The following is a 21,953-nucleotide window of genomic DNA, read 5'->3' on the forward strand; positions in this document are numbered from 1 at the left end:
TTAAATAATAAATTATTTGAAATCCAAAGGGTTTCAGCATTACTATCTTTGGGGTTTTTCTAAACTGAGGAAGAAGGGGCTGGGTCAGTGGAAGGGTAGCTTAGACATTGCCTGGGCCAGTAGATATTTGTTAAACTGCAACATTTTGACGACATCATCCTGCTTAATTCTGGTATAGTGTGACTTCCTTTTTTTTTTTTTTTTTTTTTTTAATAAGTTGGTGAATTCAGCATCGAATTAAATTCTGCATTGTCAGGCAGATGACTAACATTGTTTGTAGAAGGATTTGACTTACCTTTGTCTATCAAGTATGAGCCTGGGTCACTTACATAAAAGGACTTTTTTTTTTTCCCCAGATGAGTAGAGTTGCTAATGATCATCTTGCCTTTGAAATCCCAAAGCTGACTACTTTGTCACTGGGTTGTGGTCACATGGCAAAAAGTGAACTTGCCCTCCTAAGGATGCCTACATTTTCTAGTTGAGTCTCTTTTTCCTCCTCACTTCCCCCAACTCTCAGTGTTCAATGAGGGTTAATCCCCAAGGGGTGGGTGGGAGGGTCAAGGAGATTAGTGAGAAAGCAGCCATTATCAGCAATCACTTTGTTGGAGTACAGTGGTACTGTGCTAGGAGTAATGCATTGAGTTTTACCACCACCTTGTACACAGGATTTTATAATCTTATAAGATAAAAGTAGACAGCTGCTGATTAGAAACACTGCTTTGAGTTACATCCATAAAAGGATGATGATTCATTAGGGGAAAATCGGGAAGCCTATGATGCAATTTTGATAATTTAGATTGAACTTTTACAAAATTATTTTTGGGTTTCTAGTAATTTCGCTGCAATTCCACTTATTCAGAGATCACTGCTGATGAGTGTTATTCAGAAATGGGGCATGCTTCTGTAGCCCATCGGAGCAAGGGTCCTTGAGCGTTTTGCTCATGGAAGTGTCCCTAGTGCCTAGGACGGTGTCTGGCACACTGTGGGCCTTCAGTAGGTGTGCAGTGAATGAATAAGTACATTTACGCCATGGGACTTTCTGCAGAGAATTGCAGTTGCCACTGTGTCTTACTAGGTTAAGTTCAGACCAGTGTGGCCCAGGATGGGCTGTGGATGCCCTTTCCTCCAGTTTGGCCGACAAAAGTCATAGTGCTGCATTTTGTGGTGGTCAGCGATTGCCAGGGGACAGGAAATGAAAGGAGGGTGTTGAAAGCTGTGCCCTGATACCTGGGCCTGCCTGTCTCCTGCCCTCCTATCTGCTGATTCGGCCTGTGTGTGAGAGTGGTAGCAGGGCATAGGATCGACTCTGTGGCCACGTCTTGAGAACACATATTTGCTGAAGAATGGCCCCCTAGCCCCAGAACACCTGGCTACAGCAGAAGCCACTGCCCTCTACATATCACTCCTCTCTCCCCTAGCAGTGAGGCTGTGGTTCAGGTTCATTCTTTTAACGAGCCTCGAGGAAATGGCTCAGCTGGCTTGGCTCATTCATTTCCTTGTCAGGAAAGTCAGTGTGACCTTGACCATCAGCGGGAGACCTGCAGCCAGCACATTGTGTGTCTGGCTGGATTCACTAACGATTGAGAGGTACCGTTGGCAAGTCCCCATGCTGTAAGTGTTGTGTGCTGCTAATTTATGGTCTGAGGCAGGGGTGAGAGGTACTAATTTGCAAGAGTCATTTCTGATTTCCCTGGGTGGTGGAGGCCTTCGATGAGTATCACTGGAAGAAAACTGTTGTGGAAAACAAAGAGAAAGATGAGACACACTTGCTTTGAGTGATGGGGAATATAATTAATTTGCAGCCTAAGAATTTATTAGCAGGTAACTTTGGATTTATAAAGTCCTCCAAAAGGAGTCATTTGTTCAAGTGCAAATCCAACCATGAACCTTTTCTTCTTTGTTCGTGTTGTCTTTGAGGAAGGATTCAGGGCCAGGGAGAGGGGCGGGGACCTGCTGTTTAGGGGAGGGTGGCCAGAGGAGAGCTGGCCTACCCTAGACACCAGCCCCGGGGCTGTTGCTTCTTGGGCAAAGCTTGCTCTTAGCCATCTTCTCCATAAACTGTGCTTGGAGAAGAAAGCATGACAAACCTAGGGTGGTGAACTTTTCAGAAGCGAGAGTCGGTTTAAATATAGATGATCTGCTTTACTGGCAACTTGGAGGCTGCCGTGGGACTTGTTGTACCTTTTGTAAGACAAGCGAGGAAAGATATTGGCACCTGTACATGCACAGTTTGTTTATGAAATATAAACTCTGTAGACGCGAGGGCTCCAGAGGTCAGCGTCCGAGGTAGCACGTCCTACCTTAGCTGGGGGAAAGGTGCCTCCAAGCCCTCCCTGCTGATTGCCTCAATCCCTAGAGAAATTTGGGACTGCCAGGCTTAACTGTTATTTATGGAGTGCTGACTCTGGTGGGAGTGGGTACGGAGAAGTTTCTGTGAAACTGACAAATCACTGGGCTCCATTTCCTTTCCCAGGGAGGAGAGACAATACCTTGGGAGCTCCCGAGGCTAGCCCTTATTCAGAGAACTGTAGCTCTTTTCAAAGCTTGAGGGATTTGACTCCTGTGCTGCCCCCCTCCCGCCCCCCCAGCCAGCTCAGAGCCGAGGGGAGCTGCCGTCTCAGGGTCCAGGGCTGCACATCCTCCTCAGTATTCCACAGCAGCTGTCTGGAGTTTTTTCTGCTGTGCCTGAACTGATGTCATTTCCCCCTTGGCAGACAGCTTGGGCTTTGCTGCGTCTGAGATATGTCACGAGAAGGTGGGGGTGGGTCGGAGCCAGGCAGGGGGAGCAGCGGGGACAGCGGGAGGGAGAGCGCCTGCCTGGTCCCAGGACTCTGTTTACTTTCTCTTCTTTGCTCAGGAAGGCGGGTTAACCGGGCCGAGGAACACGCAGGCCCACCTGGGGGAAATGCTCATTCCAAGACCTTAACTTTTCAAAGCCCTTTGTTCCAAACGTTAGTGTGGACGATGCTCTTACAGGATGCCTTTCCTTTTGGGTCTTAGACAGGTAACTGAACGGGTTATCGTGGGTCGGGTCTGGGCAGGGAAGAAGGGTGGGAGCTTGTTTGTTGTACAACTTAACTGCTTGGGGTGGAGGGAACCTTTGAGCAAAATGTCTCGCACGCAGCTAGAGCAGGCCAGCTCCCAGGCAGAAATTTCCAGTCTTCTCTTCTTGTGTGCTAGTTGCTCCTTACTTCCAGGGCCACCGTGTTCTTCTTAACCCGCGACATCCCTGAGGTTTTGGGGCCGTCCATTCTGATTTTTCCATTAGATACCATAAAGCTGTTTCCCTAGCCTCACAGAGGAAACAGCCGAGGGGAGAGACTGGGAAGGAGGAGAAGCAGGGGAGATTCTTGATCCAAACTGCTTTTTCTCTTGCTCCATTTGGATTTGGTTCGTTAGCAGAGATTTCTTAACAGTTTTCTGGTTCCAGAGAGATTCTGAGTGGCGGGAGAGGGGGGTCCTCTAGAGGGTAGGGCTCCCAGAGGCTTTTTCTCCTTGTACGCATGTGGTCAGGGCTGTGGGGTTCAGGGACGTCCCGGATATCTCAGAGGGCTGGGGGGTCAGATTGGCCCCCTTTTGGCGTTCCTGACAGACTTTACAGAGCCAACAGACCCCTGTGGCAGAGTCTCGGTTGCTTTACGAACTGCTGTTTGAAGTAGGGGCACTAAATTATAGCCTGTAACCTAGTGTGGAATGAGAAAACAGTAGCAAGAGACCAACTGCTGTCTGCTGAGAACACAGCTGTTGCCAACTATTTGTTCCAGGGCTTCTGAGAGTTGGCTACCCCACCCACTTTGGTCTGGGAGGCTGGTCTGTATCAGAATGTGTAACTGTAACCAGTGGCTGTAAGAGGGGGTGGGGACAGACAGACAGACACACACACACCCTTGGCTGCCGGTTCCCTGGTGAGGAAAGCCATAGAAGAGATCAAACCAGAAACCTTAGCGAGACGCTGCTAGAGATGGCTAGGCTCATCTCGCTGTTAGAGAAGGGGTGCGGGACCAAATCTCCCTTGGGTTGCCCCCAATTCTTCAAAAGTCAGTGTCTCTGAAAAGCTCCCTCCCTACACACCTCTGGTTCTCTTGTTCATCTGCAGTGTTCCTTTGGTGCTTCTGATAGGCCGAGGGGTGGGGGTCATTTGAGCACCTCCTCTGTTCCCCAAGAAAGGCTGTCCTTTTAACCTGTGGGCAGAGTGAGCCCTGGTGAGGACTTGGAGCAGCGCTGGAGATGTGCTGGGTGAGGCATCCCATGCTTGTATGTGAGATGTCGGGGGAGAGGTGGGGACCATGTGGTCGGGTGGAAGGAGCAGGGCGGGGGAGCCAGCAAGGCCTGTGAACAAATCCTGGCTCCCCCAGGGGCTTGGACAGGCCGCTTAACTGCTCTGAACTTCATCTTTGAAAGGAAAATAATAAAACCGACTGGAAGAGTTACTGAAGGGTTTTTACAAAAGAATGTGCTTAAAACATGAGCACCCTGGCTGGTGGAGAGTAGGCATTTAGTGAAAATGTAACCATTATTTCTCTGTACTCATCCCTAAGGGATGCAAGACTGCATGCGACCGCAGAGGTACAGGGAAACTAGAAGCCTGAGGACCCGAGGTGGAGGGCGGAGGGGACAGGCCTACCAGAGTGAGCTGACTGGGGGTTGGCAGACTGTCGCGTACTGTACCAGTATGCTGGTCATCTTGTCTGTTGAGGAGGTGAGAAGAGGAGGGCCCATGTCCAGTCACCCCTCTCAGCTGAGTGGTCTTGGGTTGGTGGTCTTGGGGAGCATCTCAGAGGATCAACAACAGGTGAATCTTTTTTTTTTTTTTAAGCTTTATCTTTTTGAGAGAGAGAGTGCGTGTGCGCACACACAGGGGCAAGTGGGGGCGGTGCGTGGAGGGGCAGAGGAAGAATCTTAAGCAGACTCCAGGCTGAGTGCAGAGCTGGGCGTGGGGGGCAGGGGGTCTCGGTCTCAGGACCTGGAGATCATGACCTGAGCTGAAACTAGGAATCAGACGGACCCCTTAAGCTCTTGTTTCTGAACAGATCCCTGGTAGAAGGTTGGACTGGAACACCTCTTAAAGCCCCTTTCTAACCTTCGGTGCTTGAAACCTTCGCCTGTAAAAATTTTGACTGTTTTTGGTTACATAATTTTGTGTATTTCTAGCATTTCTGTGTCTGACAGTGTAACTACATTCTTTACTGGAGCTATGGGAAAGCTAGCTTTCTAAAGATGACTTAGTGATAATTCTGTTTTTTAAAAAAATGACAAAAATGTCTATGCTATTGGTCTTTATCATGCATAATACGTATGTACTTTCATACATCTTTTTCTCTCTTAATCCACATAACAACCGTGTCTTAAGTGGTAGTGTGATTCTGTTTCTGCAGAAGTGCACGCTGAGGCTTATGGGAGGGAAGCCGTTTGCCTAGAGTTGCTCAGCTAGCTAGGAAAATGGTAATAGAAGTTTTGTTTTTTCTTCTCTCTCTCTCTTTTTTTTTTTTTTTTTTAAGATTTTATTTATTTCTTTTAGAGAGAAAGAGAGTGTACACAGGAGCAAGGGAGGGATAGGGCCAGAGGCAGAGGACGATCATCTCCAGCACACTCTGAGCTGAGTGTGGAGCCCAATGCGGGGCTCGATCCCCTGACCCTGAGATCATGACCTGAGCTGAAACCAGGAGTTGGATGCTCAACTGGCTGAGCCAGCCCGGTACACCTTGTTTATTTTTAATGGCCCCTTGTTATCTTTTGATTCTAAAGCCTGGAGTTTCTCTCACCACCTAGACTGCTCTGGCCAGTGCCTGTGTGAGAAGAGCATTGTTTTAGTTGGGGTGTATCTTCCGAAGGTTGTTTTATAGGCAGCCCAGGTTCCAGCTAAGACAGTCTTGTCTCTTTGTGCCCATTTGCATTTACTCTGTGGAAGACTGTCACGCATGCAGCATCTACTGAATAAAGCCACTGCAAGGAGATTGGAACACATAATGAATATGGACCTTTCACAAAGGATGCAGAGATAGGTAAAGCACAACCTTTAACCTCCTGGGAGCCCCTACTCCAATGCAGTGGTTCTCAAAATGCATAAAAATCACCAAAATGCAAAAAAAAAAAAATTAGTGGGGCTAATGACAAAGTAGATTTTGTAGGTCTGGCGCCAGAGCCCAGGAATGTGCATTCCTATGAAGTTCTCCGGGTGGTTCTGACGAGCTAGTTTCTGACAATGTGAGAGCGCCCCCTGCACCACTAGGTGTAGTAGTAGCGTGGCAATAGTCGCATGAAAACTGCTTGTATCAGGAATGCCCAGGACCTGGGACCGCAGAGGGTGGGAAAGGATCTCAGTCAAGTGCAGGGGGGTGTGGGGGGGGCGTGCGAGGGTGGTGAAGGGAGTGGGGGTAGAGAGTGGTATGCATGAAAGGCTTTCTTGAGAAGGTGATATCTGATCTGGGTCTTGAAGGATGGGTAGGAGTTTACCAGACATATGATCTGAGGAAAGAGCATTCCAGAAAGACCAGGTTGGGAGTATTGTTTTTGTTTTCTCCTGTTGATGAGAAAGGAAACTGTCATCTATGAGTCTTAGTGCTAGGTATGTCTGAGGCAAGACAGGGACTTTGGCTCACCAACTGCTGGCATCCTTTAGGACACAGAGAAGGAGGAAAGCATTAGGAGAGTGGTGTGAATTCAGTGTCTGCAAAGGGCAGTTAAACTTTAGGCTGTATTTTTTCTTCCATGCAAGGGACAGTTAAGACAGCTAGTGTTGACTGAAGAGCAGTCCTTTTGTGCTTAGAGGAGCTAAACTTCAGAAGAGAGTCACCTGCAGAACTTTCTGGGCATGACCGTGGCCCAGGGTTTTGCTATACCCCACAGTTGAGCATCTTATCCTATTATTAAATGGTGAGATGAGAAAATGAGTTTTCTGGTTAAGAGAGAATCCATCCTGTAAACCTGACAGATGGATTACTGACCTTCATAGAATAAGATTTGCAACAGAACACTCTTAGTCTGCTGATTTGAACGAATTTTATTTCATGTTTGATTCAGAAGGCATTGATTTCATAATGCAGGAGGATTCTTAGGATTAACATGCTATATCAAAAAAGTATGGTGCATGTATTTCATTCAAAGCATGCTATAGATACAAAGAGACATAAACTTTATCCCTGCCCTCAAGGGGTTTACAGTCAGATAGGGGAAGTAAGTGCTCAGGAGAACTGGAATGTTCAGCAGGTGGTGGTGAGTGCCATTAGAGAGGGACAAGGGTGCTGTGAGTTCACAGGTGTGGGAAGGGGGCTTTCTTCAGGTGTCACTGTCCACAGTCCAGCAGTCCGAGTGGTGGCACCGCAGGTATGTGGAAGGACCAGTTGATGGCAGCTGCTGGCCCATGGAGTCTAGGCTGTAGAGCCATCAAGACAACAATTTGTATCTTGCACCTCAGAATGTTGCCTTTCTCTGTGGGAGGGACCCACTGTCCCCCAAATTGTCCTCACCCAAGTGAGATGATCCATGATACTGGAAATGAATAGTCTCCAGCAAAACTGGGGTGCTCCTGCCCGTGTCGGAATATGTCGTGGACAGAGGCTTCTGGCCCCAGGGGCTGTTTGTAGTCGAGACAGCGGGTGCTGGTACTACAGGCCCTTGCTTGGCCTGATGCTGAATGTTAACAGGGCAGCCAGAATGTTGAGCCCTGGCCACTCCCTGGGCCTGATAGGAGGTCTTAGGGTCTCACGAGGACAACACTGAAATTGCCGTCCAAAAGGGGCAGGATGGGAGCCATCACTAGGGAGAGGGAGGAGGGAATTTACCAACTTCTGATTTAACCCCTAACCTGCTGAATGTTGGCCAACATTACGTGATAATTTTGTTTGTTATTTGGTATTTTGTCGTGACAGCCACCACGAGGGAGGAGGTCTTAGCTCCTTTCTGTCTTGAGGAAACCAAAACTCAGGAGGCTTTTCTCTTTAGGATCACACGGCTAACGTTGGCTGCGGGGGCACGGGAGGCCAGAGCTGAGACACTTCTGTTGTTCTCCTCTTGTATCCTCTGGTGTAGTACCTGCACCCACATCTGCCAGACCATCCCCCCATGTGCCCTGCACTCTGCTAATGACCAACTATTGAGTCCTGATCGACATAACCTATCCCTTGTGTGTGCTTAGCCTTTCTCTACAAGGTTAGGGACAAATTAAGCAAGACCCTGCTTGGAAGGGAACTGTCTGTATATAACGCAGCAAACACCAGGTAACACTTGTTGTTTGTACTATCCAAGGTCAAAGCCAAAATCTTCATTGGCACTAATGTGTAAAAGTCTTGTAAGTGACAGCTCCATAGAACCTCTCAGTTCCCTGCTGTCACCTAAAGGTAGGAAGGGGGTGATTCTTACCTTGGCCCTTCCAGATGGATTTTTTTTTTTAAGATTTTATTTATTATTTGTTTACTATAGAGCGAGAGAGACAGAGCATGAGGCAGAAGGAGAGAGAATCTCAAGCAGGATTTGGACTCAGGGCAGAGCCTGACTCGGGGCTCAATCCCGCAACCCTGAGATCATGACCCGAGCCCAAATCAGGAGTCGGATGCTTGACCAACTGAGCCACCCAGGCGCCCCTCAGATGGATTTGTAAGCCCCCAACCATCTCTGTGGCAAGAAGCTACTTTTGTAGAGGAATGTGGGTTGTTTTTCATCACATTTCTGTTATCAAAGCAAAGAGAAACCAGTGGACTGGACAGTAACTTAGTGGAAAAGAAGACTGTATCTGCTGATTTTGAAACTTTTATCCAGGATGGAGCCAAAGAAAACATTCACTTCCTCCAGTGATAACCCACGAGTTGGATCCACCCCTTCCCACCCCTTTTCCTTGAAAAGGTAGATTTTAGTCCAGGGAACAAGAATTTGGGGCTACTTTAAAAAAACTGCTGGAAAATTTCTTTTTCTGTCCCAGTTCCCAACAACCAGATACTAGTTTGTTCGTTTGTTCATTTCTTCCTTCCTTCCTTCCTTCCTTCTTCTTCTTCTTCTTTTTTAAAAGATTTAATTTATTTATAACAGAGAGAGATGGTGAGAGAGGAAATACCAGCAGGGGGGGAGCTGAGGAAGGAGAAGCAGGCTCCCCACTGAGCATGGATGTGGAGCTCGATCCCAGGACGCGGGGATCGTGACCTGAGCCAAAGACAGATGCCCAACGACTGAGCCACCCAGGCTCCCCGAGATACTAGTTTCTTAGTTCTCATCCCCTTGCACTTCTTGACTCTTGCTCATTTGTAGAATTAGTGGGTTGAAAGGGGCTCCTCACATCGACTTACTTTAGGCATTTCTGCACGCCTCTGTAGCCTCTAGGCATTGCTTCTCTGGGCTGGGCTCAACTCAACTTGAATTCTGGACCTTTGGGGCATCCCCTGCTGGTTGCTGGAAATGGTGATTCAGTCCTGGGAGGTGACTTGCTTGAGCTGTCTTGTTCTTTTACTCAGAGAGGAAGGGCAGCAGGGGAAAGCTGAAAGCTGTATGCATTTCAGGGAATACGGAGCCATGCTCAGAGGATGGCTGAAGTAGAGCACAGTGACTTCTTTTCCTGAAAGTGCCGTGGAGCTTGCTGGGTCTGTGTTGCACATCAGACATCAGTTCCCTTGGGCATTGCATCAAGGAGGCCAGGAAATTTTTATTGTTTGGTTCTCTTGCTCAACACACACATTCTCAAGGTCTTTCACTGACCTGTGACATGTAGTCTCATTCTTGGTTTTGCATACTGCCCATCTGATCCTGTGGTTTCCATCAGAGATTTGGAAATCCTGGGTTATGTACACAGTGGTGTGAATACCTGTGACCTCCCACTCCTCTGGGTGTGGCTCTGGCGGGTGGTGGGAAGGCCCAGGATAGGCCAGGGCAAGCTGCCAGCAAAAATAGAACGCGCTATCACTTCTCCGTCTCCTGGATTTATGGGCCCGGCTCTGATTGCTGGGTCAATGGGCAGGTCTCTCAGCGGTCATGCAAAATCACATCACCACAGCCTCAGTCTTACCCTTGGAGGCTTCCCTCAGGCCACTGCTTGTTCTATTGTAGCTGAGAAGCACAGGGGAGCGTGGGGCAGAACTAGCCCCTCCGGTTCTTCGATGGTCAGTCGGCAGGGTCAGCACTTCCTGAAGATTTTTGCATGTCTGATCCTTTGCTAGGGCAGGCGCACTTGGGAGATGGACGTCATTCTGCTCCTGGGGAATTCACAGAATGTTTGGAGGTCCCATGAGGCAATCAGGCAGCAAGACCAGATAGAACACGACTCTGCACTAAATCATGTAGTGCGGTTTGGTTGGAACAGTGGTTCTAAACTACAGGCAATTTTGCCCCTTGACCTGGGGGACATTTGGCGGTATTTGGAGGTTGTTGATTGTCATAATCTGGGAGGTGGGGTGTTGCTACCAGCACTAATGGGTAGAGACCCAGGATGGTGCTGAACATCCTACACAGAGAATTATCTGGCTCCCAGTGACAGTAGAGCTGAGGCAGAGAAACTCATGGCTGGTCTTACTGATGCGTGGTATGTCCAGTCCGCTTAGGGAGCAGTCACAGAAGTCACAGGTCTCAGGGAGAGTGGACTGAGATGTTTGAATATAGGGAAAATAGGTGTACTTCTTCCTGCTTCTTTCCAAACAATACGTATTAAGTACCTACCCAAAGATTTAGAATCTTAACATCATGGTTTCCCCTAATTAGCAGGTACTATGTCTTGTCAAGGGCAGGTATGGAGTTAATTTTTTATGGCCAGTAGCTAAGATCCAGCCCTTCCGGAACTGGTAATTTATCCTTTACTCTGGATAGTAGTAATCTGGATACCCGCTTTCAGAAGGATGGGATCTCAGTAGTGCCTAAATAACTTTATATAGTTTAAAGAATGGGCTACAGTTATTTCAGTAACAGGCCATATTTTAAGCCAAGTGCCTACTGCTGGGACTGGGGTCTGTTGTACTCTATCTCTGATAAAGTAAATTCCCCTTTTTCTAAGTCAGCAGGTGTCTCCTTTAATCTCTCTCTCTCTCTCTATGTATATAATATATATATATATATTTTTAAATCTTTTTTTTTTTTAAGATTTTGTTTATTTATTTGACAGACAGAGATCACAAGTAGCAGGGAGGCAGGCAGAGAGAGAGGAGGAAGCAGGCTCCCTGCTGAGCAGAGAGCCTGATGTGGGGCTCGATCCCAGGACTCTGGGATCATGACCTGAACCAAAGGCAGAGGATTTAACACACTGAGCCACCCAGGCGCCCCTATATATATATTTTTAAGATTTTATTTGTTTATTTGACAGACAGAGATCACAAGTAGGCAGAGAGGCAGGCAGAGAGAGAGGGAGGAAGCAGGCTCCCCGCTGAGCAGAGAGCTGGATGCAGGGCTCCATTCCAGGACTCTGAGATCATGACCTAAGCCGAACACAGAGGCTTTAACCCACTGAGCCACCCAGGCGCCCCATAATCTTTATATTTTTTAAAGATTTTATTCATTTATTTGAGAGACAGCATGAGAGAAAGAGAGAGAGAGAGCGAGCATGAATGGGGATGGGGATGGTGGTAGAGGGGCAGAGAGAGAGGGAGAAGCGAACTCCCTGCTGAATGCGGAATCTGATCTGGGATCGCAGGACCCTGAGATCATGACCTGAGCCAAAATCAGATGCTTAACTGACTGAGCCACCCAGGCGCCCCTCCTTTCATCTCTAAATGTCATGTCTTAGAGTTCAGAAAGTTCTTTAAGTTACTCAGAGTCCTTTGGAGACATAGCTTCTGGATTCTGAAGATTTTTTTTTTTAAATCTTGTATCTGTTACCGGGGAGTCCTTTATTTTATATTTATCTGTATCTATTTATTAGAGCAAAAGAGCACGAGCAGGGAGGTTGGGGCAGAGGGAGAGAGAGAAGCAGACTCCTCCCTGACCAGGGACCCTGGCTTGGGGCTCAATTCTAGGACCCTGGAATGACAACCTGAGCCAAAGACAGGGGCTTACTGACTAAGCCACCCAGGCACCCCTAGTATTTAGCAGTATTCAGTCAATTTGTGATAAGCTTAGTAATTTTTTCTAACTTTATAGGCAGGGTATGGACAATAAAGTGTGTGTATCCCGATGCAAGACAGATGGAAAAGACTACTCATAATATTAAGAGCATTATCTTTGATATGTAACTCCTTTTTTCTACTGTATTTTTGCTTAATGCCGTGCTAGTAAGTTTCTGTAGTGTAGATATCGGAGTTTGTTATCGTTTACAAAATACATTTTATTTTTAAAATATATTTAAATTCAGTAAATTAACATATAGTGTATTACTAGCTTCAGAGGTGGAGTTCGTGATTCATCAGTCTTGTATAACACCCGGTGCCCATTACATCACATGCCCAGGGAGACCATTTTTATTGTGACACTTTGTCCCAGGTAGAAGTAAATAGTAAATAGTTTCCTTGAACAGTGTCGAACTTTTTACTGGCAGTAAATCTCTGTTCTCCAGACAGACAGCAGGCACGACAAGTCCTGTTATTATTTCTTTTGCTCCCAACAAAAGCCTGCTGCAGTGGGCTGGAACTTCTGAGAAAAAAAATGGGGTTAAATTTAGAATTTTGCTTAAAGCAAGGATGATCTCTGTGATCCCACATGTTCTCTTCTCTGTCAAATGAAACTGTGGTGAGTCTCTTTTAAAGCATATCAGTGATAAGTCTACAGGTACCTTCCATATTTCAAATATCTATGAAGGCCATACTTCTTTCCAGGCAGAGAAGTGAGTATTTTATTTGAGCAAGAGCCATTTTTAAGATTTAGCAAAGACTTTGATGAGCTAGAACCCAGTCCTAGAAAGAATACTGACCCCAAAGTCAGAAGGCCAGGGCGTCCACCGTCCGGAGTCTGTCATTCTTAGCTTTGGACTACATGGCAGTTCCTTATCTGTAAGACGAGGGTCCTAGCCCTTCTGACCTCTTGCAGGTGCTGGCTGGTAGGCTCAAATGAGAGGCTGCCCATTAAAGAAGCTTGAAAACCTTGAGAGTCCTATATAAATGTGTGTTTTATGTATATTACTTTAATAGTGAGTGTCGTGTGCCTATCATCAGTGCTCCAAACTATGATCCTGAGGCTTTGCCACGTTATAAGTCATTAAAAAAAGAATGAATCCTGTTAATCAGATGGTACTTAATTAAGGCACACAATAAACCTGAATATTTCAGGAAGATTTTCAGCAACAAGAGCTGAAACATCAACTTTTTTTTTTTTTTTTAGCCTAGCAATTTGGTTGTTACAGGGTTCCTCAAAGGCCAAGTCCATATCTTCTCTGTCATTTTTGTGCCCCTCAGCATCTAGCATGAAAGTTTAGGATAACCCCTAAGCATTCAGTACTTTCCAGTGCGATTTGGGCTTTAGGTCTAGACAACTTGTTCTAGCTATCTGGCCACTCTGGGCCTTGCTTTCCTTGGTTTCTGTGGGAAAAACTTAACATAAGGGAAAATGCCCAGCCAAGTGCTTGGTAAACACAGATCCTGGGAAGAACTGGGTTTTCTGCAGCCTGTTGAGTGTTGTGGCAAGAGGTTTGTTTTCCGGATTGTCCAGAGCTGTTCTTCTCGTGCAGCGAAGAGGGGCCCTCCTCTTTGTCCGGTCTCTGTTTACATGTCTTGTGCAGTGTGTTGCTTGAGCCCCAGTACGGAAGGTGCACGTCTGCTATTGATGTTTGGGTCTCTGCAGCTCGCCTTAACCTCAAGGTGAGGGCATGGACCTCTGTTACTGAACTTGAGAGCAGGAGGAGCTAATCAGATGCCCACAGGAGCCAGGCCGTGACAGCTTGAGTGAAGCAGATGGACTTCATGGACAGCAGGGATTGTTGATGGGGGTGGGTGGTGCGTGAGGTGAGGCCAGAGCCTGTGTACATCTGTGAGCCAGCCTGATATGCTGCTAAGGGAATGTGGGCCCGGAATTTGCAAGAGAAGCTGGAAATCTGATTTCTGTATGATTCCTTTTTGTTTGAAAATGTTGACAGCTAGGGGCTTGCCAGGGGCTCTGCTGTAGCTTGCTTGTCTTGAGTTATAATTTTCCACTCTGCTTGAATAAACCTGGTTTTGCTGGTTAAAAAAAAAATGACCATTAATTCCATTTTTATTTTTAAAGGTTTGTTTGTTTTAGAGAGAGACAGATAGAGAGGGTATAAGTGAATGGGCGGGGCAGAGGGGGAGAGAGAGAGAGAGTCAAGAGCCTGAGCAGGATTCCATCTCACAGTCCTGAGATCAGGACCTGAGCTAAAACCAAGAGTTGGTCACTTAACTGACCACACCACCCAGGTGCCCCCGTTGATTCCATTTTTTAAAAAATTGAAAAACAGAGGTGCCTGGGTGGCTCAGTCAGTTAAGTGTCTGACTCCTGATTTTGGCTCAGGTCATGATCTCAGAGTCCGGTATTGAGCCCCATGTTGGGCTCCGCAGTTGGTGGGGAGTCTGCTTGGGATTCTCTCTCTCCCTTTCCCTCTGCCCCCTCCCTCCCTGTCTCTTGCTCTTTCTTTAATGAATAAATAAATAAATCATTTTAAAAAATTGAAGAACAGGGCATCTGGGTGGCTCAGTTGGTTGGGCGACTGCCTTCAGCTCAGATCATGATCCCAGAGTCCTGGGATCGAGTCCCGCATCGGGCTCCCTGCTCTGTGGGGAGTCTGCTTCTCCCTCTGACCTTCTCCTCTCTCATGCTCTCTCTCACTGTCTCTCTCTCAAATAAATAAATAAAATCTTAAAAAAAATTTGAAAAACAAAGTTACCATGTGGGCATAGAACTCATTAGTGGGCCCATTGTGGTCTGAGGGCCACCAGTTGGCAATCCCTGCTTTCAGGCAGGAGACACGCTGATACAATTAGGAAGGAAAGAACCTGCCCTCATGGGACCAACTATAACCACATGATAGTCAGTTGAATCACCCTCCTTCTCTGCCTGAGTGTCACCTGCTCTGTTGAGTGGTGATATCTTGCCCCTTAGCTCTCTGCACTGGCCCTTGCTGAAGATGCCGTACTTCTCAGTGCATTTATTCTGGGGGAGAAGAGGCCAGTGATGAGGGATTGCTGGGGATACCTCGAGGCAGGACTGCTTTTCCTTCTAAGTGTCCAGGGGTTAAAGAATGGCACATTTACCCATTGTCCAGAGCTGCTGTAGCCAGCAAGACCTCACAGGTCTGCATGTGCGAGGACATCAACGAGTAGCCTTTAATAAAACCATGGAATATGTTGCAACTTCCGATCTGTGCTCTGGGATTTTCCTACCAGGGTCAAGTGGCTTTTTCTGAGTTTGTTATTCAGGTTCCTAAGGGTAACACAGGAAATGGATTTTAATTTTTTTTTTTTTGGGCTGCTCTGTTTGGGGGCTGTTTAATGAGGATCCAGTTTGCAATGCAGCAGTACTAGTGTGGGTACAAGCGTACCTGACTTTTTTTTTTTTTTAAGATTTTATTTATTTAATCGACAGACAGAGATCACAAGTAGGCAGAGAGGCAGGCAGAGAGAGAGGAAGGGAAGCAGGCTTCCTGCTGAGCAGAGAGCCTGATGCGGGGCTCGATCCCAGGACTCTGGGATCATGACCTGAGCCGAAGGCAGAGGCTTTAACCCACTGAGCCACCCAGGCGCCCCCTGACTTGTTTTTTTTTTAAGTGTATGTTTATGATCTATTACATGTACTTTTTAATGAAGTGAAGCAGAAAGCATTTGACTCATTGTATAGGCCTTGATTCTAAGTGGCTACTCTTAGGGGTAACTTTTGGGATATGTTTGGGATTCTAGAAAAAGAACATTAGAGCATTCCACTTTTAGAGGGAAGAACTATGTATATTGTACATTTTTATAAATCTGGGGCGGTGGTTCTCAAACTTCAATATATGTAAGCCGAACCTGTGGAAGTTCTTTTTTTTTTTTTAAGATTTTATTTATTTGTGAGAGAGAATGAGAGAGAGAGAGAGCATGAGAAGTGGGAGGGTCAGAGGGAGAAGCAGACTCCGGAGCAGGGAGCCCGATGCAGGAGCTGATCCTGGGACTCCAGGATCATGACCTGAGCTGAAGGCAGTTGCTTAACCAACTGAGGCACCCAGGCGTCCCCGCCATGGAAGTTCTTAACCTACATTCTTAAATACACTGGGTGATTTTTGGGCCCACGGACCATACTTCCGGAAACATGTCTCTATTTTGTTGTGTTTATTATCAAAGTGTGTTCATTGCTTCCTTGGGGCAAATTCACTGTTTGTGGGATGCCATGATTGATTCTGATTCACTGTTGCCCTTCCTCACCCCGTGGGGTATACCAATCTTTGGGAGTCCCCAGACAGAATTGTTCCATGAGACCCTCATAGGCGGAAGTCAATGGACCCTTGCCGCTGCTACAGCAGGGGTCCCCGGGACTCCCCTTCCACAGTACACACATCCTGAAGCTGCAGCTGCCTGCATTGGTTCTAGACTTTTCTCCAGTGTTACTGGCTTCAGTCTTTGGCTTTACCCTTCGAGGTACTTCACCCCTAGAGGGAGGGAGACTGGGTATTCTCTAGCCCAGGGAACTGGAGGCTAGAGCTCCTAGGGGTAAAACATGCTACCATATGTGAGGGATGAGGCTGAATCTTATCAGATTAGATTTATTGGCTTGTTTAGGGGAAACTGCCTGCCTGACTGTCCTCTAGGAAAATTACTGAACTCAACCAAACAGCATAAAAATTCATTCCTAATATCCCAGTGCATAGAAAGCAGAGTCTTGGTTAATTTAGCAATGACTTGCCCTTTATCAGAAAGGATGAAACAGAGCTCTTTTAGGTAAGAAAGATTAAAGGAGTAATTGTCATGTATAGTTTATATTGTGAAGGATACAGAAGTAGTGTGCGACACTCCCTATCATAAATAAAAAGGGAGATTAGACGAACCTGTAGGAAACAATAGTTTAGGACTCCTGCGGGATCGTTTCTCTCTGCCTGAATTTACTTTCCTTCACCCCCCAACTCTCTGTAATCTTTTTTACATCCAATTCAAAATGTGTGCCCTTGAACGAATCTACTTATTTCCTCAGCCCTTCAAACAGCTTAAAATCATTAGTATTAGGGAAAAACTGATATTAACTATCTTATTGTAAAAATGCAGGTGTAAATCCACAAAAACTTAAAGAATGTTTTTTATGATCACCTACAGATTTTTTTTAAAGATTTTATTTATTTATTTGATAGAGATCACAAGTAGGCAGAGAGGCAGGCAGAGAGAGAAAGGGAAGCAGGCTCCCTGCTGAGCAGAGAGCCCAATAGTGTTAGGATTCGGGGCTCTCGCATCAGGACCCTGAGACCATAACCTGAGCCGAAGGCAGAGGCTTTAACCCACTTGAGCCACCCAGGTGTCCCTACAATTTTTTTTTTTTTTTTAAGAACCTGGGACTGAAAGTGCTGCATTTTCAGAATTGGAAGATTCTAAGATAGGATAGAAAGTAGCTGATTCTAAATTAAGGTTGCTTGCTATCTTTTCTCATTTAGCCATTTCAGATTTATCTGGTTTATGAAGCCCTTTGGTTATAGAGTATTACAAAATCAGATAGCACTCTGGTTCAGTAGATATATAGTGCTAGAATTTGGTCTACTTTCTGGAAAGCCATTCCTGGTTCAAGACTGAAAGGAGAGTTGCTCTTGTTACTTATTTGTAGTAGCAGTCACAAAGCAAGGAGATAAAAAAAAGAGAGGGGGGAGTCCCAAGTTGAAACGTAATCTTAGAGTTGCAAAAATATTTTGGTATTATTCATATATCCAGCAACATTAGAGCCAACAATGAATTTGTAAGTTACTATGTTTTAACTGTTACGCAAGGTGTACGAGGCGTGGCCTCTTCCAAATTCTCAGTGATGGTTTTCATACTACTCTCCCTGAGATTCGGTGTACTCAGCTGCACTAGCCTTCTTTCTTTTCCTGGAGCACACCAAGCTCATTCCTGTATTGGTATCTTTGCCTGCCCTTGACATTCCCTCTGCCTGGAACACTGTTCCTATAGTCTCCTTAATCTGGCTCCTTCTCATCACTCAGAGCTCCACTCATGTCACCTTCCCCTTCCCAGGGAGGCCTTTCCTGACTGTTCCATCTAAAATCTCTCGTCCTTGGGCGCCTGGGTGGCTCAGTGGGTTAAGCCTCTGCCTTCAGCTCAGGTCATGATCCCAGGATCCTGGGATCGAGCCCCACATCGGGTTCCCTGCTCAGCAGGGAGCCTGCTTCCTTCTCTCTCTCTCTCTGCCTGCTTCTCTGCCTACTTGTGATCTCTGTCAAATAAATAAATCTTAAAAAAAAAAAAATAAAACCTTTCGTCCTATTATCCTGTTTTATATTTTCATAGAGATTATTACTATTTTAATGTTAATTTTCAGTCTTCCCCACTTGAACATGTTTAGGATCATTTGGTGTTGTTCTGTAGTTTCAAACAGTGTGCCCCTGTATGAGTTTATTATTATTGTCTGAAAATTCCACATCTTTAATCAGCTCTGGGAAATTTTCAGCTGTCTCTTTAAATATCACATCTCCTCTGTATTCTTCTTCTTATTCTCATTTTCCATTTCTATGTCTTTTAATTGGTATAAGCCCTTTGCTGAGTAATTTTCTCAGATCTGTGTCCCAGTTCAACAATTCTCTCTTTAACTTGGTCTGATCTCTGTGTAACCAATCTTTCGAGTTTCTAAATTTCAATAATGATTTTTCTATACATTTTTCCCCCAATCTGCTCAGTCGCTGTTTTCTTCAGTATGTTCATGTCTCATATTTTGTATTCTTTCTTTTTGGTTTCAATAATTTGATACACATTTATATATTATAGCTTATCTGATCGTTTTATTAAGTTTTTTTCCAAGAGTCTTAACCTGCTTTCATTGAATTTCCCAAGTCTTGTTCACCATTACTTATTTCTGCATAAGTTTTTGTATTTTCTGTTGTGAGCTCATCTTCAACAGAGCTTTATTTATGGGAATCAGTACCCTGATTGAGGGTAGGTCTCCTCAGAGTTTTGTATTTCTTTTGCCAGATATCACAGGGTCATTGCAAGCCTGAAACCACTTTTTGTGTTCAGTTTTTGCCTTGAGGATTTTTAGACCATGTAGTAATACAATTCAGATCTCAAATTAGCTTATGGAAAGACCTATGGTTGTGGACTATTAAAGCAGATGGTTTTTTCCCTCTCAGTTTAGAGGTTTCTTATTGTCACCATGTGCCAACAGGCTAATTTTTTCCTAGCCTTCTCTGTCTTTTTGAGGGTTGTCATTGAATATATCATTTCCAATTGTATATGTCATTTCCAGTTTCCAATTTCCTTGTTTTCAGGTGGGCCCAAGAGCAATAAACAGCCTCCTTTTCCAGGGCAACTGAAAAAGCCTGACCTCATTTACCACTTTACTTTCTAGTTCCCCCCAACATTTATGAGCCCTTGGGCTTTTCCTTACTTTCTTGCTAGCTCAGCTGTGTAATTAAAAGGATATTGTTATAAAGCCACTATTTATAGGAATTTTGACAAAGAAGAATTTTTAAAGTTACCAACCTAGCTCTCCTGCCATGGAAGCAGGATCTCTTCTCCCAGAATCCCTTGCTCATTGCTGCAGCTATAGCATCTAGGACAGTGCCTGGCATGTGGGGAGGGATATCAATACATATTTGTTCTTTAATTTGTGGAATTGGACATTTTGATTAGAAATTGTTGCTTCTCGGGACACCAGTGGCTCAGTTGGTTAAGCATCTGCCTTTGGCTCAGGTCATGATCCCACGGTCCTGGGATCTGGGCCCCACATCAGGCTCTCTGCTCAGTGGGGAGTCTGCTTCTCCCTCTGCCACTCCCCCAAATCGTGCTCTTTCTCTCTCACTCTCTTTCTCTCAAATGAAGAAATAAAATCTTAAAGAAAGAAACTGTTCCTTCTCCCTGTAGGGAAAGCCAAAAGTAGTTCTCCCAACTCATTCATACCCTGTAGCCAAGATAGTGTCCTGTACTTTAACACCTGTGAACAATTTCAGTTTTCCTATTTTTTAGTTTCAGACTTTAAAACTTCGGTGCTTTCCTAAGGACATGAAGATGCTGTTGCCAGTTACTAGCAGGGTTTTCCAACCCCATAAATTGGCAAATTAAAACCATCCTTGGGGAACCGTTATTGCCCAGTGTCTCTCTTTATGCTGGTGCTTGGAAAGTTCTTATACTGATTAATTGACCTTTACAGTGACTTAGCTGAGAACAGCAACTCTAAGAGATGGAAACTATTGAGGAAAGTGCTGTTGGTCCCACAGTGGATGCTGCCACAAGAGATGAGATGATTTTTTACATATGTGCAAAAGGTATACTCTTCATCCTTTTCCGTTGTAAAAATGTTCTTTCTAGTTCAGTGTTGGTCTTGCTTGGTTCTCCTTTGTGCCTGTGCTTTTTGTTTGAGGACCATGTGTGCCCTGTATTTCAGAGCCAGTTGCTGGGAAATCTGGGCTGAAGACGCATAGCTATAACAAACGAGGCAGCTGATGGTCATTGCCACCATCGTTCTTGAGATGAGAGACCTCAGCATGAGAGCACGTGTTTCACACGGTTTCTTTATGACAAGTTCTACATTTCTAACAATTTTTTGGCTGTGCAATTTTATGCAAATGAAAACATTGCTGGGAAGGAGCTGTCCTTAAAATGCAGATCTGATCTCATCACCTCCCTGCACAGATGGGTCCCCACTTACCTAACTTCCCTACCTACTTCTTCTGCAATGTCCTTTTAGTTAAACGTCTCTGCTTGTACCTTCTCCTTTACCTAGAATGTTCTCCCCATCCCTCTTCCCTGGTTACTAATTTTCCAGCCATGTTGGTGATCTCCATTCAAGGTTACCTTTGTCACAGAAGCTTTCTGGACCAACTTCATGACTAACTCCTGGGTCTTAATCTCTTGTAAACTCTTACCAAACCATGTGTTTTTCTCTTTCTAGTTGTAGTTTTATCTGCGTGATTGCTTTATCAGTCTTTCACTAGACTGCAAGCTCCATGAGGACAGAAATCATGACCGTTGTGGCCACATTCCACACTGGGATGAAACAGCATTCTGCTTTTCAAAAAATTAGTATATGAATAAACCACCTTTCGAGCAAAAAAGGAAGGCGCCCTGAGCACGTTGCCCGTCCTCTCTGCCAAGTAGGAGGTGAAGGCTACTCTTCCCAAAAAGTCAAAGAGCTCCACAAGGGCATCCTTCAAAGACAAATGTTGATTTTGTTTGGTTTGGGGTTTTCAGGGAATTTACTGCAACTGAAGTATAAAAAGAAGCTGAAGGAGTGTAACCTCAACCAAGGCAGCTAAAGCTTACTAGTAAAAGCCCAGGCTCTGGGGCCAAGTGAAAGAGCTCGAAACACTCCCTAGCTGTGTGATCTTAGGCAAGTTACTCAGCCTCTCTTGGCCTCTATTCCCTGAGACTGCCCACTTCATAACTTGTTTTCAAGTTAAGATTAAGGAATAGATGTAAGGCATTTAGAACAGTGCCTGGCATAACAGGTGCTCAGTCCACATAAGCTGCATTATTCACCCCCAGCTTGAATAGCCAATGTTTTGTTAGCAAACCATTATGCACCAAGCCCCGTGCTTGTATTGGGAGTGGGGGAGATAGGTGAGGAGACAGAGCTCCTGCCCATAGGGAGAGTGCAATTCATTTCTTGGTTCACTTTCTGGAGAGGGTGTGGGAGGGATATTTACTGCCCCCTCTTCAAGACTTGGGCTGAACAACGTAATGTGTGTAAAGTGCTTGAAGATGCTTGGAGGCAAGGCAGAGAATAATCACCTTCCTAAAAGGTGCTGAGAATATTTCATATTTGACCTTTATCCATTCCATTCTCTCCGGTTGCTTTTTCTGTTCTTCATGTGTCTGGAGCAACCCACATTGTCAGTGAACTTGACTCTTCCGAAATAGTTCTAAGTGAATGCAAAGGGCTGTTTAGATGGTCTTTCATGCCCAGCAATAATGGTTCACAGTATAACATTGATATTAAGAGCTCAG

At 45.5% G+C, this 21,953-nt stretch overlaps 1 protein-coding gene across 2 annotated transcripts in view; it reads left to right on the top strand.

Moving 5' to 3' along the window:
• Window positions 1-21,953, top strand: part of WBP1L (WW domain binding protein 1 like) — a 59,148-nt gene that overhangs the window by 19,840 nt on the left and 17,355 nt on the right. The window contains exon 1 of one of the 2 annotated variants that reach the window (XM_032313935.1): window positions 578-3,004. The exons of the other annotated variant lie outside the window; for it this stretch is intronic. Coding sequence (XP_032169826.1) covers window positions 2,978-3,004 — 27 coding nt within the window. The 5' untranslated portion in view covers window positions 578-2,977. Of the gene's footprint in view, window positions 1-577; window positions 3,005-21,953 lie in introns of those variants that run through there. 2 annotated transcript variants of the gene reach the window in all.

This window comes from Mustela erminea, chromosome 14 (assembly GCF_009829155.1).
Source record: "Mustela erminea isolate mMusErm1 chromosome 14, mMusErm1.Pri, whole genome shotgun sequence".
NCBI lineage: Eukaryota > Metazoa > Chordata > Mammalia > Carnivora > Mustelidae > Mustela > Mustela erminea.